This window comes from Aythya ferina (genome assembly GCF_964211825.1).
Source record: "Aythya ferina genome assembly, chromosome: 1".
Lineage (NCBI taxonomy): Eukaryota > Metazoa > Chordata > Aves > Anseriformes > Anatidae > Aythya > Aythya ferina.
In genome coordinates, this window is record NC_140296.1 from 143,067,691 (window position 1) to 143,092,550 (window position 24,860).

Genomic DNA, 24,860 nt, shown 5'->3' on the forward strand with positions numbered 1-24,860 from the left:
CTCACGCCGCCCCAACGGTCGCCTAACGGCCGCCAACCGCCCTCCGCCGCTTGAACGGCCGGCCGCCCGCCGCCTCCTCCAATCACGGGCAGCCTTCCACGCAGCGCCGGTCGGCTCCACCAATCAGCGCTGGCGACACGGACGGCCCGCGCAGGAGCCTCTGGGAGTTGTAGTGCGGAGGGGCGACGGGGGCAATCCGCGTCGTGGCGGGTGCCGGGCACGAAGGAGTTGCGGGGCTCGGTGGTTCAGGCGGCCTCTCAGTTCGTACCTGTGTTTTTTAGACCATTGAGGTGCTTTTTAGCCCCATCCTTCCCCTGTGTGTCTCGCCATAGCCAGCAGCACTTCTTACAGTTTATGCAACGCAGCATTTCCTATCCCAGGTACCGTGTCTGCTAGGAAAAACCATGCACATTAACAAGATTTTTTTTTTTTTTTTCCTAGGCTTACAAAGCTATGAAGTTCTATTTCAAATTTCCCCAGTTATTTCCAGGAAGCTACATTTTGCAGGTGAGAAGAATTTCCTCACGTTTCAGTGAACGCGCAATACACGCAGGTGATGGTTGATAATTTTCAGGGGGAAGTCCGGAACACGGTCCGTTATTAGCCTTGGTTAGCCGAGCTGCTTTCTCCACTTCACATAAAGCAGTTGGAAATACAATATAAGAGGTTTAAGTCTCCTCTCAGCAGGGGAGTGCTAAATAGTTCCAGATGACCAAGAAGAACAAAGATTGACTTGAGGTCCACAAGTCACAGCAGGCTCCAACGTTTCAGAGGCTAACAGTACCCAAACTGGAGAAAGTAACCGAGAAAACATAATATTTGATCTCATAAAAGGAAATTTGCAGAACTGATTAAAAAAAAAAAAAAAAAAAAAGTTCCCCTAAGTGCCCCTTACATGTAATAATTTAGGGCTTTTAATCTTTTTACTCTCAGGAAAACCTGCACTCTTCCCTCCAGTGCCTTCCAGTACTCTCCGCTAACCAAAACACACAAATGAAACAGCCTTGACTAGCTGAGAAGGAAACCAACAAGGGACTAGTTCTCAAAACAAAAGTTTTGCACCGATTAGGTGCTTTCTAGCATGGAGTTTTTCCCCCCATACTATTCCTGGCTAAATCATTGCTTATCTCAGAAATCAGGTATGTTGGTGATTCAGCTCTTGGGAATAGTGACTATACACATACATGCCCTCAGGAGAATCTGGTACAGCTCATCAGAAAAAAACAGGTACTATCAAAAAATAATAAAAAATTAGCAGAAGTATGTAGAAATACAATTTCTAGATGCTGGTGAGGCAACATCTGCACTCCACATGCTTTTGGAGTCATAAAAATACCAGGCATCCATGTCAAGAACCCCTTGCAAAAATATGTAAGGCTTTGCAACAACACAATCTGCACTGGTAAACTCACTCAATGTTTTATAATATCAGTTTGCTGTTACCTATAACTTTTGTCAAAACTAACCGTTTGCATTCAAGCCGTTTGTTTCCCATATGCAAAACGCAGGCAACAGCTCTTCAATCTAGCAGGAAAATGATGGAGATAAATGTATTTGTCTGCATGGAGCACATGTTGTGACAGGGTAACAGGGAGAGGAAATTGCATGTTCTGAGACTGAAACGGTACGCCAGGATCAAGGCTGTGACAAAGCAATAAACAATCGGTTGAGGTGTGAGGTATGGTGAATGCTGAGATCAGCCTTGGTTGAAAAACAAACAGTATGCACTTCTTTTTTTGAAGAGTGTGTGATAATAGGTAGGTAAAACTATCCAAGTCCTAAGGTGTGAGTGCTTGACTTGGGAAGGAAAACGTTCTGCATGGGGTGAGTGCAGAGTGCCTACATGTAACAAGGAGGTTGGGGGTTGTTTGGGGACTTCTTCACGTAGCCTTGTCGTTTAGAATTATGGAATAATTAAGGTTGGAAGAGACCTCCAGGACCATCTATCTGGTCCAACTGCCCCCCAACCACCAGTGTCACCCACTGACCATGTCCCCAAGCACCACGTCCAGCCTCTCCTCGAACACCCCCAGGGACAGTGACTCCACCACCTCCCTGGGCAACCCGTCCCAGTGCCTGGCTGCTCTTTTTGAGGAGAAATCTCCTCATTTCCAACCTGAACTTAGCACTGATGAGGCTTGCGGGATCTTAATTAAGAAGCACCAGGAGATGCTGTGGGCTGGTGGAGCTGCCAACGGGCACAGGTATGTGTTATGCATATGGTCAAACAGACAGATACGTGTTACAGATACGTGTTACATGTGGACGTACATGTATGTGTCATGCACACGGATGCAGATACGTGTTAGCACCGGGACATTTAAGCTCAGGACTGCCCACACGAGCCCCCCTCAGGCCCCAACATGGCGGCCGCCCCCTCCCGCCTCAGGGCGCCCCCTCCCCCCCACACCCCCTCCCCCCCCGGCTGCCTGGGGGGGCGTGGCCTGGCGGCGAGGGGGCGTGGCCTGCGGGCGGGGGGCGTGGCCGGGCCGTTCCCTGACGCCGTGCTCAGACAATGGGCCGAGCCGGCCCCTCGGCACCGGAAGCGGATGGCCGCGCTCCCCTCACGCATTCCTCCGCGGCGGAAGTCGGCGGCGGCGGCCCCCTCCCTGCCTCCTCCTCCTCCTCCCCCCGCTCCGCTCCCCGCAGCCGGTTTCGGGCCGGGCTCTCCCCCCCCGCTCCCCCTCCCCTCCCCCTCGGGGAGGCGGCCGAGCCCCGGGAGCTGAGGGCCGGGCGCGGCGGAGGGACTACTTTTCCGCGCGGAAGCCTACTTTTTCCCTCCCCCTCCTCCTTCCGGGTGGGAGTGCCGGCGCACTTCGCGTAACTTCCGGCGGGCTGGAAAGCGACCGAGAGGGGCTGCGGTGGGGGGAGGCGGCCCCGGGGGACGGGGCCACGACGCCGCCGCCGCCGCCTTCGCCCGGCAGGAGCCGCCCCCCCGCCCCGCCTCCGCCGCCCCGCCGCCCGGGGATGCGCCCCGGCCCCCCGCACAGCCCCTGAGGGCCGCCCCCGGCCCCATCCCCAGCCCCAGGCAGCGGCGCCTTCCTTACCCCCCCCCCAGCCCCAGCCCTCAGCGGCCATGTCGGGGCCCGGCGGCGGGGCGCGCTACGCCGCCGAGTTCGTGCCCCCCCCCGAGTGCCCCGTGTTCGAGCCCAGCTGGGAGGAGTTCAGCGACCCCCTGGGCTTCATCGGCCGCATCCGCGGCCTGGCCGAGAAAACCGGCATCTGCAAGATCCGGCCCCCCAAGGTACCGCCCGCCGGGCAAGGGGCAGGGCGGGGGGAGCCCCGGGGCCGCCCCCCCTCGAGGGGCTTCGTGTCCCTGCCGGGGGCCCTGTGCGGGGCTCCGCCGCCCAGCTCTGTCTCTAGGGTGCTTTGGAGGAGGTGGGGGTGTAGGGCACGGCGGTGCCCCGGGGCTCGGTGCTCTGCTCCCTTTAAAAAGCAAAAAAAAAAAAAAAAAAAAAAAAGCTGCAGCGGTGCTGGGGGAGGAATGAGGCGTTTGCGCTGGGAGGAGGAGGAGGAGGGTGTTTGGTGTAAGTGGGTCATTGTTTATAAACACAGGCTTCGAGCTGTTAGTGGAGGTGCGGCCAGCCCGTGGATGCGCAGGATTTGCATGTTTATGCTTGGTAGCAGAGAAGGTAAAGCTTGGAATCTCCTCTGCCTCGACGCACGAGCCATTATTTCATGGTGACTTGCCCTACGAGCCGGTAAAGCATTTAGGCAAGAAGATCAGGCAACACGGGATAAGGCAGTCAGAGCCCTTCGTAATTAAAGTACAAACAACCCTTAAATATAGCCATAAAACAGGAGATTGAAAACAGCAGAGGAGAGAGAAAAAGAACGCTGGAAGAAAGAGCAAAGCACAGCTTGTTATGGGGGCTGCTGATTAGATTTCATGATCCTTCCTCTCCTGCCTTCTCCGTGTTGCTGGAACCCGTTTCGTTGCTTTGATGACACGGTGAAAACTTGACCTCCGAGTCAAGTTTAGAAAGGGGCTGCCCCTTCTAAAATAAGCAGAATGGCTTAGGCTGGGAGGCCACGAGAAACCGAGCCAGATGCTGTTCATTGAGAATAACTGGAACTTTCCTCGCCGCTGAACGCAGCCGTGCTGCTTCCCCGGGGTTGCCCAGCCATTTGCACTGCAGCGTCCTGCTGGAGGCGTGCGGCGGGTTGATTTGCGACCTGCAAGGAGGACTAAATCAGGCGGTGTTTACCATCCTGGCTGATTTGTTATTCTTTGCCGTTATTTGGAGCTATAAATGTTTTACAGTTGTACTTGGGGCCTTTATTTTCTGCAGCAGCACAGATAATACGTGCTTAGCGTGGCTTGTCCATCTGGATTGTTGTGTCCTTCCTCTTGTTGTATTTACTGCCCGGTGGGCTATCACCATAAATTAAGCTTTCTTAAAAGGTACTAAAGAGCTGAATTGTACTTGTTCTGATGTCAGAGCGCAGTTTTGAGAGATGAGGCTGGGAGGCACATGCGATTGAACCAGCGACTGACTGTTCAGAATGGCGTTATTTAGGATTGTGTTTCTGTGAAAGCCCTGGACTCCTGACTGGGAGTTAGTATCTCTATTGAAATATGACTGGAGACAAAGAGGAAAAAAGTTAGATGCCTAATAACGTGCTTCATTTGGTGTTTGCCGCTGTTGACAGTGAGAATTTTGCGTTGTGTAGGAAATATAAAACTTCATTTCTTTTAAGTAAATAAATGCCAACGAGCAACGGGATCTCTCGTACGTGAGCTCAGTATGAGGTAGGTCATACTGAAATGCTTTACGCCTTATTTTCTTTTTAACTTTGTGAGGATCTCTTCCCACAGAATTTTCGTTAGATGAAAGAACAATATTTTAAAAACATCATAATTGTATAAAAGTAGAAGATACTATAAATTGTAGTGAAACTCATTTACTAGTAGGACCTTGTTTATTCAAGTGATTACTAGGGCTTTTGTGCGTTTTTTTGGCAAAGTTTCTTTAAGCATTGAAATGTCTTTCTGTCTTTTTAGGACTGGCAGCCTCCATTTGCCTGTGAAGTACAAAGTTTTCGTTTCACTCCACGAATTCAGCGCCTGAATGAGCTGGAGGTGAGCTTTTCCACTGTTGATACAATTTTGTGTTTGCGCTGAAAGCTGTAGGTCTCTTTGCTCGAGATTTGCATCTTGGCAGGTTTCTGGATGGAGAGACTTTAGAAACCCATAGACCACATCAATGTTTATACTTGGCAGTGGCAGACTTCATATAAAATAACTCTCCATGGCTTTGAGAAATGTCTGGTTTTTATTTTATTACCCAAAATAACCACAAGAGTCTTTCACATTCAACTGCAAATGTCTCAAATGAATGTCAATTACCATGTTGTGTAGTAAGAGCAGCCAGTGTCTAGCCTTCAGTGCTCCACAGGCGATGTTTGATTTATTTTTCTTAAAATATTTACTGCTATTGTGAAGCCCCTGGTGTATATTCAACCTTATATTCAACTATCGTGATAATGCCTCTTCAGCATTAAAATTAACTGCTTTGTTTTTATAGGGCTGGTTATGCTTGGTTAATTTTACGTTTCAGAAATGTACGGGAGCTTTTTTGAAAGCCGTGTGAGTCCCGTTCTGTTCTGGTTTTCCTTTTCCCTACAGCATTTCTCAAAGCCTTGCTCTGTTCAGATACCAAAACGTTACGTATCATTTGGCTTGTAAATGGGTCTCCTTATGGAAAGTGATTTGAGTACTCCAAAAATACTCAAGGGAGGAGGTCCTTCTGCATGGTGAAGGCATACAGAAAAGCTGTTTCTAACCCCCCTTACCCTCATAGGCTTTATTAATTGCTCTTAGGTTTCTCCCTGGAATGCTGATTTTTTTTTTTTTTTTTTACAAGTAGGCATTTTGGTTTCAAAATGAGAAATTGTTAGGTAGGAATTTGGCTTATGGGATCTTAAATGCAGAGAGCAAAAACGTGTAATTTTATGTTTATAAAGATCCTTCATCTTACTAATATTTTTATTTCTACTTTTTTTTTTAAACCTATGAAATATTTGGCTTGCCAGGTTGCACTTTGAAAATGTAAACACTATAAAAACTTACGATGTGTTTTCCCAGGACTATAAGGTACCGTCATGCTTGTTTTGGGACACATGCATTTGTCTTCTGTTACTGATTGCAGGCAATGACAAGAGTGAAGCTGGACTTCTTGGATCAGTTAGCAAAATTTTGGGAACTTCAAGGGTCCAATTTAAAAATCCCTGTGGTGGAGAGAAAAATACTGGATCTCTATGGTCTGAGCAAGGTGAGCAAGCAGTTGCTGGATTTGGTCAGACAGATTTTGTTTTTCATTCTAGCTTGGGAAGCCAAGTAACAGGGAGGGCTTGTTTTGTGGCATTAATCTCAACGTGAAGATTAAATCTCATTGGGGAAAAAAAAACATAGTGAAAGAAACTTTATAAATCACAAGGTTGTGACAGATGTGTCAAGCATATTTACATCGGCTGTCTTCAGTTGAATTGTATACAGCTTGTATTTGCCTTGAACTTTAGTGCTTGAACATCCTGCTGTCTGTCTGTCTGCTGTTTGCCTTTGGCCTCTTTTATGTATGGCAGAGCTGCAGGAGTTTGAGGCGGTCTCTGAGAAAGTAGTAGAGATTTTCCACGTGATGTAAATGTGCATCTTTGAGAGTTTGTGTTGTTAGCTTCTGGAACAATTGTTTTAATCTGTTTCCAGTACAGCCTATGCTAAAGGCTGGCTAAAAATCTTATACTGCTATAGTTATGTTGTTTTTCTAGATTTGTACACAAATAAAAAGCCTTTGCTGGAGGTGGCCATTGCCCTGGCAAAATGTACATACTGCTATAAACTTGCCTGCAAGAGAAGGATCATTAGTATAAAGAGGTAGATTTCTTTAGCAAGGTGAGGAACTTAGATATGGAAGTTGTAGCATTTCTATGCTAACGCACCGGTTTCCATTCCCCTGTCAAGACTTCTTCCTCTTTGATAAACAGAAATGTAAAGAGGTGGTTAGAGCAGCTCAAAGCCCTTAACTTTTTTTTTTTGTTTTGTTTATGTGTTTCAGATTGTTGCCAGCAAAGGAGGCTTTGAAGTAGTCACTAAAGAGAAGAAATGGTCTAAAGTGGCAAGTCGGCTTGGCTACCTGCCAGGAAAAGGCACGGGGTCGTTACTCAAGTCTCATTATGAACGGATCCTGTACCCCTATGAGCTCTTCCAGTCTGGCGTCAGCCTTATGGTGAGACACTTCTTTTCCAGGGTGTAAAGATGGGATCCGAACTGCCCCTAGAATGCTGTTTGTTACTGCACATGGAAGTAGAACATGGCCTACGTTTTTAGAAGCTGCAGCTCTGTAGACAGACACACAGCTGCCCTCATGCTTACTTGTGACAGAATAGTGCTAGAAATTGTAACGTGACCTTGTGTAGTTATTTTTCTGGTTGCAATTTCTTTATAAGTCTGGAGCCAACCCTACAGAGAAGGAAAATAGGGCAGAAGATGATGACTGATCAGAAAGCTGTCTTTGCCTCTCTTGATAAGCTGGTGGCTGAGATTCAAAAAATCATAGAACGGTTTGGGTTGGAAGGGGCCTAAAGACCCTCCAGTCACACCCCCTCTGCCCTGGGACACCTCCCACCAGCCCAGGTTGCCCAAAGCTGTGTCTAGCCTGGCCTTGAGCACTTCCAGGGATGAGGCAGCCACAGCTTCTGTGGGCAGCCTGTGCCAGTGCCTCACCACCTTTATAGGAAATAACTTCTTTCTCTTCTAAATCTTCCCTGTTTTAGTTTAAAATTATTATACCTTGTCCTTAGTACTACACTCCCTGATAGCCTCCCCATCTTTCTTGTAGGTCCCTTTAAGTACTGGAAGTCCACTTCCCTGCAGCCTAGTCTTCTGGGCTAAGCAAACCACAACCTTCTCAGCCTTTCTTCATAAGAGAAGGGTGCCAGGACTAATAGCCCCTTGTACAAATGGCACGTGTGATGTGATTTCACAGATTGACCTGTTTTTAAACAAAGTGAATTGGTCCACAGCCAGTGGAACGATTAGCGCTGCCTGCTCAATCACCCTGATGTCCTTTTGTGCTCTGATCCTCTAGGGCATCCAAAAGCCAAACTTGGACCTTAAGGAAAAAGTTGAGGCTGAGGACCTCAGCTCAGATGCCCAGGCTTCCCCAAAGCAAGGCTCAAGAATGAACGTCGTGCTGAAGAGAACCAGGCGTGTCAAGTCCCAGGTACCCCTCTTGCTTGGCTCTTTCAGACAGGATGCTTATTCCTTGCACCAGCGGAGCAGCACTGGAAGTGCATCAACAGGTTGCCTGTGGGAGCCTGCTCAAAAGTGCCGTGAAGCAGCAGTCTTTGCTTAGTAAAAATCCAGTGGAAGATGTCTCTCTGAGGCTTGGTTTTGTTATGGTAGATGTGCTGTTCACTGAAAAACATCTAAAAGATGCTTTCTGTTTAGTTACAAGTAGGCTATGTACCTTGGTAGTGTGCGTGCAAATGAAGCAGATAAAAAGCCATTTGTGAAATGATGTTGAAGCTTATGCTTTTGCAAAGTTTGACACTTCTTTATTGTTTTCTTAATATGTCTTTTAGCTACCTGACTGTAATTGTGTGTGCATAACTCTTTGTTAATTGTGAAAGTTAACAGTGTGATGCTTGGGACTAACCATTTTTGTGAAGAAATGAAACGGGTGGGAGGGTGGGTGCTCAGTGATGGCATGCAAATTCCACAGGCTTTCTGCTGAGAGTTGGTTTCTCTTCATCTGCATTACCAGTATTACAGGAACATCTGTTAATCCACTAGGTGATATTAAATCCTGGGAGCACCCCCCTATGTCTCAATTCCAACGAAAAGACTGCCACTTTATATGATACATGTTTGGAAGCAGTCTTGGAGGCTTATGCTGACAGCTTCATTCCTTTTATTGCACTGTTTAAAGCAGGCCTTCACCTTTTCACAAAGACTGCTGTTGCAGGCAGCATCTGAAGCTTTTTCAGATCAGCTCTAGTGGCTCCCTGCTGGCCAGTTGGTGGAACATGGGTGAAAGGTGGATTTACATGTAACATTCTTACTCCTTGCTTCATGCTGTTCTAGACTTGGTTTAAATGCCACAATGTTTTGTCAAATGCTGTTTTTACAAATTTATTTTTTCTTGACACTGAGATTTTTTGAGTGCCCTTTTATAAACTTTCATGTTTTTCTCTGACATCATGGCTGACTCAGACAAAATTGTCCCTTTTAGCCTGTTCCCTCTACTAACCGACACTGACTTGACCTTACTTATTGTAAACATAAAACAGTGCCTCATGCAAGCAGTCCCAGGCTGTGATCTTACCAGATCTCTCCACTCCTATATTGTTAGCGAGATGCCCAGGAAAGCAGAATGGTGCAGGAGCTACAGCAGCCATTCATTAGGTGGAATTCGGCTTTGGATTTGACCCAATCTTCTAGGATAATACCATGTAGGAGGAAAGAGGTCACACTAGCATAAAAGCGTTATGAAGTTATTAATGTCCCGTGGGATCTTTTCTCCTGCTGATTTTAGTATAATGATGATACCTCTCATTTCTTATTGGAAAAATCCTTCTGGGGTGATCCTGGGTACAGCACAGCTACTTCATTTCACTTAAAGGTGCTGCATTTAAGAAGTGAGAGAGAGGATTTTTACTGGAATGATCTGCAAAAAGTCAGCATATATATATATATTTAAATGCCTTTTAAAAGGCCATCAGCCACATTATCATTTAAGCATTACAGTTACTAAAATAGGGAGAATGAGTTCTTAAATACAGGAAAAACTCAGCCTACTCACGTAGCTTCCACCACAATCAAGAAATACTTATTTGGCTATGTATAAATATGTAAAATCAACACTGGAACTGTATTTAGAAATAGAAATTTGTCCTCAGTTGCCCCAAACCGTAGAGGCATAGATATCTGGGGAATGCTTAGAAACTGTTCAAGATTTCAGTAACTCACTCTGGACAGTGCTCTTCATGTTGTTTGAAGTGCATACCTGGAATTTTACCAGAGGTTAATTCAATAGTCTTCAGAGCAAAGACTAAAAACAATGTAAAAAAAACAACAACAACAACAACAAAAAACACCAACAACCTGCTAAATAAATGCCATTTTATTGCTAACTACACTGAACAGTGCATCTCAGAAGACTTTCCAAGATCTAAAAGTATTTTCCAAAGGTGCTCTGTGTCTTTTTGCATGTGAATTGGAAACGAGTAAGAAAGCATAATCAGAATATCCCGAGTTGGAAGGGACCCATAAGGATCACCGAGTCCAACTCCTGGCACCACACAGGTCTACCCAAAATTTTAGACCATGTAACTAAGTGCACAGTCCAAACACTTAACCTCCACCAGGCTTGGTGTAGTGACTACTTCCCTGGGAAGCCTGTTCCAGTGTGCGACCACCCTCTTGGAGAAGAACCTCTTCCTGATGTCCAGCCTAAACCTCCCCTGCCTCAGCTTGACACCGTTCTCATGTGTCCTATTACTATATAAATATAGTAATTGGAGATTACTGAAATAAACAGATCTTCAGTAGTAGGAGATGGCACATTTTAGAAAAGCAATTTTTTAATTTTTTTAAAGCAAAAAATGAAAATAGGGAACGACAATTCTCCTTCGTGGAAGGAGGAATTTTATTTCCAAAGAGAAAGAGGACAATTTAGGTATGAGACATTCTGTTCAAAAATAAATGGAACGCTTCATTCTCTTTCTCCTGAAGAAAGCTATTAAACAAAATGTGGAGAAGGGCAACTGAAATACTTACGAAAGGCTTGTAAAGATACAAACAACAAAAATAAAAAGGCAAATTCAGATTGGGACAGGGGAATATCCTTCAAGATAAGTTAAATTTAAGGGAATCTTACGGGGAAAAAAAATCTTCACAAGTTATCTTTTAGGATGTATTTTAACTGACAAGGGATTTGTCTAATGAGGTTACATCATGATGAGTTCTGGTAAGGAAATGCAGTGCTGGAAGAAAAAGATAATTAAGTGCTGTCTGGTCAAATATGATCAATTTGGATAAATAATAAGGATATTAATATCCGAGCAAATTTGGGAAAAACTAAAAACAATTGTGGATGGTTTTAGAACAACAATAAAGCGATTTTTTATTTTTTTTTTTAATTTGAGAGATTTATTTGATGGCAATAATTAAGTAAAACAAAAGAACTCTGAGATGCTGACAAATGGGCAAAGAACACACATTTGAATTCTTGTTTGCAACTATTCTCATCATTTTACGTGATTTGCCCTTATACAAGAAAAGCCTTTGTATTGTGTTTTCTGTTGAGAAAGTAAAAAAGATATCTTCATCAAGCACCCTTCAGGAAAAAGAATTTCGATTTAATCGAGTTAATTTTGCTTTTCATTTTACAAAAAAACTAATGCAAGAACATGAAGTTTTGTACTATTAATAATGAAAAGATGGCAAGGAATGTAAGATACCTGTTTTTATGTACTCATGGTTTTGAATTGGGTGTTGTTATACTATTGTGAAGGATACCGTGGAAAGACTCCTCATTAAGCCTTGTGAATGCTTTTGGTTTTCACAACTTACAATATCAACAGCCTTGCAGCATTTGTAAGGTTATACAGGAATCTGTTTTTTAAAAAAAATGCTTATGTTCTAATATATAATCTTTTTTTTTTTTTTTAATAGTATAATTTTTTTTTGGCCTGAGCATGGATTATATCCACTTAGTTTTAGTGGAATCCAAATAAATAAGGTCAAAGGTGTTCTGAAAATAGTATTTAGGCAATGCAGTTTTAATCAAAGCTATAAAACTGAAGAGGATGGTAGAACATCAGTGATTTAATTTTAGTAAATATAATAGTTAAATTATTTTTTGGGTGTCATTGAGAAATTTAAGTCACAATAGCAGGAGGGATATTTTGGAGATTATTAATAAATGTTGCTCAAGTGATGGAAAATCATACTGTGATGAGATGTGTGATGTGGGCTGATTCGGTCAAGTTCTATTCATTGAGAAAACGGACAAAATATGAACAAATTTCAAATAGGAACAAGCCTAGGTTGTAGGCTTTTCCATACAGCAAAAATAAGTCTGTATTTCCTTATGACTTGTTAGCCAAATACTGAAGAGTTTAAGAGGAAAAATTTGCTAGCTGGGGTGCAATTTCAGAGTGGACTTAACAAACAAATAATAAATATATATATATATATATATATATAAACTGAAAATAATAGTAACATTGAATTCATAAATATTCAAAATAAGAATATTAGCGATAATCACTTTGGCAAGATTGAATACGCAGTTCAGTGGGAACAGGGCCTCTAAATATCACTGAAATTTCCCTGGGTAATAATGACTAGGAAAAGAGATTTCTTTCAGTGTGTTCTGGCAACAGAAAACAACAACTGATTAAATGGAAATGGATCTACTTCCAGCTTTGCAAAAAGTACACTTGAATTTCTTATTTTAAGCACTTTCTGGGAGAGGTCATTTTGGTTGTTTTGATTGAAAACTGTGAATATTTCTCTCCCCATTTGTCATATGGGACAAATCAGGTCTCAATTCTGTGAAAAATAACACGAAATAACATGAGTAGGTTATGTGAAGATAGCCACTTCAGAATTAGACACTGATCTTCTAAATTGATAGACTTGCTGAGATCTTTTAAGATCAGCTAATTTCAGGAGGAAGATTGTGAATGGTGACAATTTGGTGGCTTTACCAGTCTTAGAAAGGGTTTTCAACATGCAAGGCGACAACATAAATACAAATACCAAGGTGATTGTGTTGTAGATAAAACCAGAAAATTGAGGTTCTTTGTGCTGCTAGGTTAGCAGATGTGATGTGGGAGAATGAGATTGATTGTTAATGGGGGCAGGAAGAAGTTCACTTGAACGGAATGCTTCAGGAATGCTACAGGTCCCTGGAGGTGTGTCATCTAACTTAATAGGTCTTTTCATCTCTGATTTTCAGGTTGCAAAGGCACAGAGAGTAGCTGTGATCTCAGTTATAGCTTGCCATCATGAGTAAACCCAGGAAATAGATTGGAACTTAGTGCCATATGTCTATTCAAGGAAGCATATAAAAACTCTTGTTGAAACATGATTTGTGTTCCCTTCCAAGCACTTCATGGTATTATGGCAGTCTTGGAGGGATAAAAATGCTGTCTTTTACTCCATCTGCATTCACTCGTTGGCTTTAGGAAAAGAAAATCATGTCTTTTCATGCCTCTGTTGCCTTTTGTTTGAAGAGCTGATGTTGGGTGTTACGAGATTGAAAAATAAGCAAATGACGGGGAGAGCTGGAGGAGAAGCATCGTTAGTTTGTGCTGATGTGGTCTTATTTTTATTTTTAGGCGGAGACAGGAGAGATGAGTAGAAATACTGAACTCAAGAAGCTGCAGATCTTTGGAGCTGGACCCAAGATGATGGGACTGGCGTTGGGAGCAAAGGATAAAGAGGGTAATTAAATATTGGGCTCATTGCTTTGTAAAGTAGTAAGGCTATTAAATCTTTCTGCATGTCTCCAGAGACAACATTAAGAAGTAAGCAAATCATTGTAACTGGAAAAAAAAAGCCAAGTATTTTAGATTTTAATTCATGAGAAAGATTTACAGGGTGCTTCATGTAACTTGGCAAAGTTTCATCTCTTTATGTACTACAGAGTAACCATAACAATTAAGCAGCTGTTGCATGAACTGAATGACTGAAAGGGAAAACAGGATTTGATGATTCTGAAACTGATCCCACCAGCTAAGTGCACAAATTATGAGTGTAATTCACTCTGTTTTGTCAGGCAATTGGGATGAACCGGGAGGCTAAGCGAAATATATGTTCCTAATCCCTGTTTAGGTGGTGAGGTTACAGCAAGGCATTTTGTCTTTCTGTGGACCATCGGGTAGTTTCTGATCTGAAAGGCAGGACACCCAACTGGACACCTGTGTTTTTTTTTTTGCAAGTTGTGTCGTGTGATATTAATAACATTTAACTTTATTTTACTTAAAGATGAGGTGACACGAAGACGCAAGGGAACCAGATCAGAAGCATTTGGAATGCAGATGAGGCAACGCAAAGGAACTCTTTCTGTCAACTTTGTAAGTTTGATTCTATTACTGTGGTTTCAGGTAATAAAAAAAAATCCTCGATTTATTGTTTTTTTCCCCCTGAAAATCCCTCCCATATAAATAAGTGGATGGACACTGCCAAATATGATACAGCTAGTGTGGGAAAAATGAACAGTATTTTGGAAGATAATTTATGCATAGGTTTTAGTTTTAATCTTCCAGACAGGAAGGGTGTTTCAACATGAAGGTACTTGCTGATTACAGATTTGAGGACTTCCTTTGCTGTGCACTTCTTGCATGTCTTCAACAGCTCGATTGCAAATTGAGCTCCCCTTTGTGAAGCAATAATACAACTTCTCTTCCATCAAACGTGTGATGCGCTCCAGTATTTTGATATTAGCATTTTTAGCTGTTTTTATCTTGTCTTTGCTGTTTTGAGTTTAAACTAGTCATTATATAAGTCGGTGCAGGAGGAAATGAGGAGAGAACCCAAGGGGAAAAATGAAATGTTAAGCTCTCTGATGTTTGACCATGGAAAAGTAGTGTATTGCTGTTCTTAATATCTTTAGTAGCACGATACTTTTCAATTTTAGTGCAATAATTTAGCATGTCTACACAACAGTGAATGAAGACGTGCTTTTAACGTCTTAAGAAATAAACTCATTCACTAAGAATTTAGCTGTTTTTTTTCTCAGCCCAAGAACACTTAAAAAAGTTTATTTTAAGCTAGACCATGGAAGGCCAAGGCAGCCAGAAGTCTCCAGTAATCATATTTTTATATGCGAAAATGCCTTCTGGGGAAGAAAATGTGGGAGAAGTTGGACACTTAAACAGATCATTGTGCCATTGTAGCTAAGTTAAGAGACTTGAATTTTCTTTTAAACTGTGTCACTACTGAGTAGATGGTATTCCTAGGCAGTGTAAGTATTGCAACCATTTTGTTAAAGTATGCTTTCATTTAAAAATATTTTATCCAGCATCTGTTTCTGTATAGAAGACTATATTTGTATACGTTCTGTTTATTCCTGTCTAAAAGAGAAAATGGAACTACTGTAGCAACAGAACTGCTATTTTGGAATGGAATTCCTCTAACTAGAGTCTTCTGAAATAACTGTGACTTAGTACCATTTGGTTCCATGCCTTTTTTTTATTTTTTAATGTGATGAGAGACCTTCAAGGAAAGCAGTTTTGAAGTGCACAGGTGATACATCAGCCTTATATAACTTGTCTGAAAAATACTGTGCTGCAGTTTTGTTTATACTTCTCCCTCAGCCATTTATGCTTTTGTGAGAGGCAATAAATAACATATACCTTTTTTCTTTTTATCCTCTCCTCCCCCCTTCTGAAATCTATAATCATGTATCATTATAGTCTTACTGTGTTTTAATTCCATGGCTAGGAGGCTTACTTGTGGTTACTGTGTAACCACAGGTCTGCATTTTGTGAACACGTGTTTCAAGGCAGTCTTTGTGTTTGACAAATCATCACTAGGGTTAACAAAAAGTTACATTAGTTCATATGAATTTTGAGGGAAGAAGGTGTTAGCAGCAGCAGGTAATGTTCAACTAGTGAATATCATAGGATAGCCTCCTATTAAAACTGCTATTTTAATGCATTTTCAGTTTTGGGATGAGAACCTGGAAATGTTAGATAGGTTGCTAAGGTGCCTTTCTCCCTTTTATATACTTGCAAGGCAAGTAACTAGTTATTTGTTAACTCATTTAAGATAGATGTGATCTTCCATATTCAGGTCTTTTTTGTCCTTAAAAAGGGGAAAATGCTGAGTTTCTTGATAGAGCTGCATTATTTTCTAACATTGTTTCTTAAGATAGTTATTAAGCAATCTTCCCCTAGAGAAGTTTCTTATTGCGTAGCTAGGAAGTTGCATACTTAACTAGGCTGGCATAACTCAGATGGGGTTGTTTTCATGTGTTTGACATAACTCTGTGAGTTTAATGACCTGAAAAGCACATGTTTTTATGACAGCCTGACCAGAAAGAAAAAATGACAAATCCTTCCTAGCCCCCCCCCCCCAAACTAAACCCACCCCTTCTGGAGGATTTTGAGCCGTGTGAGGAAAATACACAGAACCTGAGTTGCTCAGTGACTGTGAGAGTAGTACTGGCAGAATTTGGAGAATTTAGCGGAATTTAGTGTTATTTGTAAAGTTCATATTATTGTTAGATGTTTATATTGAAGACATTTTTTTAGTTGTGGTAAAGCAATACACAATTTCTTCATTTAGATTCCATCACAGATCTTTGGTTCTATATTAAATGTTTAAATTAAAAGTCATTTGGACAGTGCATGAAGCAATAGCAGAGAAAATTTGAAACCTGATGACGTCCCTGAGACACATCTCCCAGTCAGTGTTCTTGTTGAGAGGTGATCTTGGGCAGACTCCTGCTATTTTTTTTCTCTGTTGTGTTGGGTTTAATACTTCCGTCATTTGGAATTTATATCCTCTATTTTGGAGAAAGCAAGAAAGGGTTTCCTACCTTTATATCAGTTTCCTCCCCTTCCCCTTGGAATTTGATTTAAATGTGTAGGTTAGTTCTTGTGTCCTCTTTTCTTGTCCATTGCAAACATAATCACCGCTCTGTTGCAATTGATGGCATGGATGTTTCTGGAACAGCACGTGATTGAAGAATATCTCCAAAAACTGTCCGTAGTGATTTCACTTTGAATTGTTCTCAGTGCTTGAAGCTCAAAGAGAGGGAGAGCATGAAGTGTTAAAAAACGTAACCTACTGTTTTGCTACTGTTGTTTTGGGATAACAAGTGAGATGCTACTTTGAATTATCTAAAAAACAATTACCCAACTGAACTGGATAGTTATTTCCAGCAGCTATTTCCAGTTATTCTCCTCCACCCCGACTGAAGCACGATCAATTGTTATCGGTGCTTCTCAACAACCAGAGAAGGTTGTGTTGATGTTCATATCGAACTTCAGGATTACATCTTTTCTTTGTTAGGAAGAGGAAGGCAGGTTCTGGGTGAAAAAACTTTTATAACAAATTTTTTTGTTTTTTCTTCTCTATGCAGGTTGACTTGTATGTTTGCTTGTTCTGTGGCAGAGGAAATAATGAAGACAAATTGCTACTATGCGATGGATGTGATGACAGCTATCACACCTTTTGCTTGATTCCTCCTTTACCTGATGTACCTAAAGGTGATTGGAGGTGTCCAAAGTGTGTTGCAGAGGTATGGCTGAAGAACTACGTGAGCTTTTTATGTATGGTTGTGGTCCAGGAAACATCAGAAGAGCTGCAGTTCAGCTCTCATTGTTGTTCCATCTGAGTAGGAGCTGTACTTTTGTTTGGAACTTTGTCAAGATACAAACTGTGAATCTCCAGCTGTTCTTGGCTGATGAGCTTTAAGGAGAGAGAAATATTCCTTCCAGAGCCTGGGTATAACTTTTGTTTATGACACTGCCACATGAAAGCTAAAACTCTAGCCTTTATATTTTAAGAGTTGAAACTCAATTTGATGAGCTGGTAGCAGCGAATTAAGTGAAAATGAGGGTTGTGATAGGTGTTTCAGCACAGTGATGAGAGGTTTTCTAAGCAACAAAGTAATCAAAGCATGTGATTTGGGCATAGCAGGGAGCTTTGATTATTGAGAAGTCATTATGACATTGTTCAGAATAGCATGTTGCAGAAAGTGAAAGAACTAATTTAAAAACTAGCTATTTTAGGTCTTGTTAGGACTCAGAAAGCAACTCAGAAAACTCTAAAAGTGGAAGCTAGTTTGAATTTCTTTGCTTAAAAAATACCATGTTCAAAGTGACGACTGATCAGCAGCCTAAAGGCAGCAAACATCAGTTTATTGGCTTGGTATTTGCCTTAAGAAAACAAATTTTTCAAGCTCAGAAGATAGGTAGATGTAGAATTCATATAAAAAAAGCTTGCCATTTCTAAAGCTGTAATTTTGTCACTGGCTTTAACTTTTTAAAAAAGACCATGTTTCTAGACCATGTTTTTTCCAGAAAGGGGCAGTAACACGTGCATACTTATTTATATACTCATTTCCCTGAAGAAAAAGAAAGTACTGATCTTGAATTCCTCTTTAGTCTGGTTTCATTATGACTAAACACTGACCATTAAGTCACTAACTTTTGTGCCATGCTAGTGCTCAAATACATCTTGTATACATAAATACTGTGTGAAAAAGACATTGTAGAAATGGATGGGAACAGGAGCAGAAATGTAAGTTGGTCTTTTTGGACTCTTGGTGTGATTATAAGACAGTGGCAGATTTGAAGATCTTGTCAGATGGACTCCGTGTTAATAGATGTTACTAGTCAGCTGCTTTGGTACGTGTTGCATTGTTTTGATTTTCTTCTTCCTCCTTCTTACTTCCAATGTGCTAAATCAGCTGATGTTATGCTGTGTTAAGACTGAAGCACTGGCAGAATTACTTCCTTTGCAGCTACTCTGCAGGTACTTGAATCCAGTGTGTCTAAGAAATGTCTTCAACACTAAATTCATCTTGTGCACAGTCACACTCTGCTGCTAGCAGAACCGATGATGACACTTAGCTTGGACAGGCAAGCAGGAGTGTATAGTGTTGGGGTTTACCATGTTACATTAGCTTCCGTACAATCAATTCTGCTGTTTCCATTGAGGTAGGACTTCCTCAGCTAAGAAGAACACTAAGAACTGATAGCTTATTGTGTTTGTTAAGGACTCAGATGGACACGAGTGTGTTTTAGAGAAAAACAAGAAGTGTGATGGTCTACCATAATCTGCAGGGGACAATATTTTCATGTTCTGTCTCTTAGGAATGCAACAAACCCCGTGAGGCCTTTGGATTTGAACAAGCTGTCAGGGAATATACTCTCCAGAGCTTTGGTGAAATGGCTGATAACTTCAAGTCTGATTATTTCAACATGCCAGTCCACGTGAGTTTCAACTTTTGTTGTCATTCCTTGTAGGGGAAAAAGAAAAGATGTTTCAGCTGATCCAGAATTTCTGCTGAGACATCTTAGGTTTGTATAAAGAGGCACAATAAGCTTCAAACATGTAAACAAATGATTTAGCTTTCTGGCATCTGGTCTTGCTTCAACTTCATTTCACCCTTTTCCTGTGATGGATAGATAGCTTTATTGCTTGAAGGGCTATACTCCATTTAATTTTTTTCCCTTTTTGATTATTTAAACCAAGTATAGGACTGTTATAGTTTGTCATAAGGGTCTTTCTCCCACCCTTTCTATGGCTTTTGTCTTGGTTTGGTTTATCAAAGGATTGTTTTTCTCCCTGTTACAGTCTTTCCTTGCAAACAAGTCAATAAATAGACTGAGTCTGTCAATCTTTTGTGGGTTGTGGTTTGTGTGTTGTTCTGCACCTCAGCAGCATTTCCAAAACTGGCACGTCTGTTTTGGCACACCTTTGTTATTCCACTGTCACACATACTGCATGAAACACCAAGCTACTTCTTCTCGGCGTTCTTTGGTAATTTATGGGCAGCATTGTCAAAGCTTCCAGCTTTTAAGGACTTTGATTTATTGTATGGCTTTGGGACACTGAAAATAAGCTTTTTTTGTTATTTTGTTCTAACAAGCTTCGTAACTAAATGCTTACAAGTATGGGGGTGTAATGAGATATATGAAGACTACACTCTTGAACGCATTTATCTGAATTTTCTTGCTGTTATTCAGAGGTTTTGGTTATCCTCTGAAACAGTTTGGAATGTGCATGCTATTTATTCTGTTTGCTGCTTGGCTTCTGCTGGTTGTCTCCTTCTCCCTTTTTGTCTGTCAAGAATTAACCTTGTTTTAGCTGCGCCTCTGGTAACCTCATCTTTCTTGCTCATTCCATCCCTCATGGTGTGGCATTCTCATTCTATTTCATTGCAGCTACTGTTAGGGAATACAAACTAAACTGCCAAACTGTATGACACTGAAGAGATGGTGGTTTGAGGGGGAGTGGCCTTAGTATTTGGAGATACGTGGGGGATTCAAAACAATGTATTGCTTAAATAGTAGCTTTTAGGTTGGATCTTGTCTGCACATACCCTAACTTTTTTGCTTTCAGATGGTTCCCACTGAGCTTGTGGAAAAGGAATTCTGGAGATTGGTGAGCAGCATAGAAGAAGATGTCATTGTAGAATATGGAGCTGATATATCATCCAAGGACTTTGGAAGTGGCTTTCCAGTGAAGGATGGCCGAAGAAAGTTGATGCCAGAGGAAGAGGTGAGGAACAGGAGATGCAAACCAAGCCCATTCTTTGTGCTACATAAAATTTCACAATAAGAATACAGGTCTGGAATCAACGTGGTTTTTATCATGAAAATTAATAAACTCTTGCTTACACTTAACATTCTTTTTGAGCAGGGCATTTATCTGACAGTTTAGGTTCTTTGCCAGATGAGGTTGCTGATAGCTAGGCTGTTTGTCATGATTGAAGTCACACCTGTTTTATATCATTTAACAACTTGCGCATCTTTGCCCGTATTATGGGATATCCAAGTGTAAGGAAACTGATAAGATTTTCTTTTCTTGTTCTGAAGAGTTATCTACCGAAACATAATTCTAACCTCCTCAGGAGGTTCATAATAAATAAAACAGACTAATCAGATTTAGCTTGTTTTTCTGGCTGTGCATACTGTAAGAATGAAAAAAAAATGTAGCATCCTATTATGGAAAATAAGATAAAGAACATCTGGTAAGTATATTACCGACTTTTCCTGAGACCTTACTGTAGCATATCAATTTTATGGCTGCTTATATGTTTGAATTCTTACAAAATGAGATTAAGGGTGTGTTTTCATGATTACACAGCACCCAAATCAATTCATTGCAATCCCTGGAAAAGGTAATCCTGCTCACTGTTGTCTTCCACCCATGTCTGCACCTTCCTACCTGCGCCTTTGGTGGTGCAGTGATTTTGTAACTGCTGGGTGAGTCAGAAGTGCTTGTTGATCTATTTGTATGAAAGTAGTAATTAAAAGAAAATACTTTCTAGCCAGATCATTGTACTCACTGCTTTATCTTTAGTGTCAGTGCGAAGGAAACAACAGTAACGTGGCTGAAGTGAGGGTGGGACCATTCCTTTCAGCAATTGTAGGATATGCCTAAGCTGACTGAACGTGTGCTAACAGCTTTCGTTAAGGTTAAGAGTAGAATGGTAGCAGCAGTCTGAGTTTTCATTTTTTTTTGTACAGACTTGAGCACATTTTGAAGTAAATTTGGAATTGCTTAACTGGTGGTGCTGATTTCTGTGAAATAAGTTTGGGAATTTCTTCTCTTGAAAACCTGCTGAAATAATTTATGAAGATCAAGATAAGCTGCAGCATAGTAAAGCAGGTCTCTCAAAAGCTGAAATAATACCATGAGTTTCATTGTGGTATTAAAAATAATAAGTTACCCCATTTTATTGAAGACTTCTATCATTTGCTTTTCTGGTAGTGTTGGTATTTTTTTTTTCCTTCAGAAATGCATGAAACTTGGGGGGAGGATCAAAGTTTAAGTAGATGAGCGTTGATCCAAAAAATAAGGCCAGTTCTAGTATTTCAACGTACATAGCCCATAGTCTGATTAAATGCCGACTAAAGAGCTTAAGGAAGTATTTCCTAGTTCAGGTGCTTCATTGTTGGAGAGTACTGTGCAATGTCTGCTATAGAAATGGATAAGCTGATCTTTCTTTGTACTTCTCTTTTCTAGAGTTAATGTCCTTATGGTCATCTGCTTTGTTGAGAATTTTCTCCTTTTCTTTCTTGCAGGATTATGCACTTTCTGGTTGGAACTTAAATAACATGCCAATTCTGGAACAATCAGTCCTTGCTCATATCAATGCCGACATCTCTGGCATGAAGGTACCTTGGCTGTATGTAGGGATGTGCTTCTCCTCGTTTTGCTGGCATATTGAAGACCACTGGAGCTATTCCATCAACTACCTGCATTGGTATGGGCCCTCCTTTGCACATCTTACACTTCGTTGTTTGCTTTTAATGATTTTGTTTTTTTTTTAATTGAAAATACCTGTGCTTCCTGATGACTTTTAAACCAAAAGCTATACAGCTATAATGAGCAGTCCCTATTCTTAAACGAAAAGGAGAACACAAATACTGTTTTAAGCACTTCAGTATTTTTCATGATCTGATTAAATATTCTTGTGTTGCCAACAATCTAATATCACTGCAAAATCATGGTTTAGAGGCTAACATCTTTTCTAAGGAAGTTTTTGTTTTTGAACTGACTTGGTGTTCACTGGTGTGGAATATAGTGTGGAATATCGACAGATTAACTCCTTGCATTGCACTCTTCCCAGTTTATCAGGGGAGTAGGACAAGGGGAGGTTGTAGGAAGCACCCCTTCAGAAAGGGAAGTTTGTCGTACATCTGGTAAGGATAAGTTGATAGCCTTTAGACTGTGACTGCATGTTTCTGGAGAACTGTTTGCTAGTAAGATCTCATCCACAGGCTGAGGAGGAGGATTCAGTTTGTTTAGAGTTCAGTTATTGTCCTCAGCATGCTATTAACTGGATCAGTATGTGAGGAGTTTGTGTCAGCTGGTGAGTTCCAGCAGCCCAGGCAGATATAGAGCAGTACATACTTACTGGGGCTTGCTAGCTGTGTCTGACCAGCAGATGTCACTGAAGCCTGTAGGAACCAAAGAAAATGCTACACCATTCCTTATCTAACTTTTGGGAGGGTTGGTGATAATAAGGTTATTAGTATAGTTATATAGCAAGTGCTATATAAATTGATTCAGATATTTCAGCAGATATTGTACTTCTTAATAAAACAAAATTAATAAAACACCAAAATTTCGATACTATACATGTAGATTCTAGATCATTACAGTTTATTTTGCTTAACACAGGACTGGGAAGACTAGAATGGTATGTTCTCAAGTAATTCTATTTGGTTTTGGCCCTGCATGTTCTTTCTTCTCTCATACTTAACTAACCCATTTTATTAAGTATCTTCTGTCTTAAGGGTCCAGTGAAACACTGATTTTTAATAACTGGTTATGTATATTAGAGGGATTGATTATACTTCTTCACACTGGTTCATTCCACTTTCTTTATGTGGTATTCTTTGCCACTGGTTTCAGACATAAGACTTCTTCAAGACTAATTGAGAGAATGGAGGAATACCGTGATGTTTTTTTTTTTTTTTTTTTTTTTTTTTTCTATTAAACAGTGGCTGTAATGGCCAAGATTTTGCTTGATGAATTTTCTTTTCTGCTTCCTAAAGGAAAAGGATTGCCCATTTTATCCCTTTAGAGCATGGTAAATGACAGTATCTTCCATCTTAGGTTTGCCATGGCAAATCTGTCAGGCGTGTTGAGAATTGTGTTGTAGAGTAATTGTTTTTTCAGATGAAAATTATACACGATGAAAAACGACACACAACATCAAATCGTTTTTGATTAAAGATGATCTTGTGCCTACGTGTAAAATACTTGGTTTGTGTGCACTGTGCTGTTAGAAGTACGCTTTGCAGTTGGTTGGCATCATTGCTTCTCTGTAAATAACATGTTGATTATTGTGGTTCTTTTATTAGGGGAGAGCCAAAGACGTGGTATGGCGTGCCCTCTCATGCAGCAGAGCAACTGGAGGATGTGATGAAGGAGTTAGCTCCTGAGCTATTTGAATCCCAGCCTGATCTCCTGCATCAGCTGGTCACTATCATGAACCCCAACGTACTGATGGAACATGGTGTACCAGTGAGTAGAACACGAGTGTTTTATCCGCTCACTTTGTCATTCTGTGCCAAATCTCTGTAACAATGGTTTGACATAACTCTGAAGGATTTTTGCAGTGGACGTTTACATCTCCAATTCATTAGTTATGGAGTGGTTTTAAAATACATTTTTTAGAATCCTTCTGTATCATCACCATGAAATTTTAATCATCTCACATCAGAAGAGCGTGCCAAACTTCTTACAAAAAATGTCTTACAAAACAAGAGTACATTGTGTTACATTTCATTTTTATTGAAAATAACTCCTGCTATAGCAGCACATTTGTCTGTGAATTGGTTTTAATATTTTTTGACAGTGAAACATTTATGTTTTATAGAAATCTCAGCTTTACAAACTGTTTTGACCAAACACTATTGACAGCAGACCTTTAAGCAGCAGTCACTATCATTTGCTTTTTTGTTAAGATAAATTTCTTCTCTGGCAAATACTGTAGAAAAGCAAACCATAAACTGTTTCCAAAAGCTTTTGCACTTTGTGGTCTGGTGGATTAAATAATGATAGAGAAACATCCCTTTTGGGATTCATAAAGAGAGTTTCAAACTGTTGAGTTACATATCTAGCTTTTTTTGAGTAAGGCTATGAACTGAGGATTCACTTTGAGAAGACAGAACCAATCCTTAACGCTTTTGAGATGGCTGTTTTGCCTGTGATGGTTCGTAGGTAGAGAAGGTGTTGTTCAGACACCGCATAATAATGTCTTAACCTCTGTTGCAAGTTTCTTTTTATTTTTTCCCTTTTATCCTCACTTTTATTAGGTATACAGGACCAATCAGTGCGCTGGCGAGTTTGTTGTGACCTTTCCTCGTGCCTATCACTCTGGGTTTAACCAGGGATACAACTTTGCTGAAGCTGTGAACTTCTGCACTGCTGACTGGGTCTGTTCTTTTGTATTTGTTTCATATGACTCTGCTAGGTGACCTTTTGCAATGAGAGTGTTAGTAGTTTTTATGCTACACAGTATGTTTTATGTTTCTGGTTCCTGGTACAACAGTGAGATTGATGTCAATTTACATTACAGAAAATGATTTTGAGCACATAATTTTAAACAGCTTCAGACTGAAACTTCTGCATTTGATCTTCCTTTTCAATT

At 41.0% G+C, this 24,860-nt stretch overlaps 1 protein-coding gene across 3 annotated transcripts in view; it reads left to right on the forward strand.

Moving 5' to 3' along the window:
• Positions 1-2,909: 2,909 nt before the first annotated feature.
• KDM5A (lysine demethylase 5A) overlaps positions 2,910-24,860 on the forward strand; it is a 48,163-nt gene continuing 26,212 nt past the window's right edge. For 2 of the 3 annotated variants that reach the window (XM_084528206.1, XM_084528207.1), the window contains exons 1-13: positions 2,910-3,244; positions 5,006-5,083; positions 6,153-6,275; positions 7,056-7,226; positions 8,088-8,222; positions 13,351-13,456; positions 14,000-14,088; positions 17,103-17,261; positions 18,841-18,960; positions 20,093-20,251; positions 21,781-21,962; positions 23,569-23,731; positions 24,526-24,645. In XM_084528206.1, the coding sequence (XP_084384332.1) occupies positions 3,077-3,244; positions 5,006-5,083; positions 6,153-6,275; positions 7,056-7,226; positions 8,088-8,222; positions 13,351-13,456; positions 14,000-14,088; positions 17,103-17,261; positions 18,841-18,960; positions 20,093-20,251; positions 21,781-21,962; positions 23,569-23,731; positions 24,526-24,645 (1,773 nt within the window). In that variant the 5' untranslated portion in view covers positions 2,910-3,076. Of the gene's footprint in view, positions 3,245-3,398; positions 4,754-5,005; positions 5,084-6,152; positions 6,276-7,055; positions 7,227-8,087; positions 8,223-13,350; positions 13,457-13,999; positions 14,089-17,102; positions 17,262-18,840; positions 18,961-20,092; positions 20,252-21,780; positions 21,963-23,568; positions 23,732-24,525; positions 24,646-24,860 lie in introns of those variants that run through there. The other variant, XM_084528208.1, reaches the window with a different exon arrangement.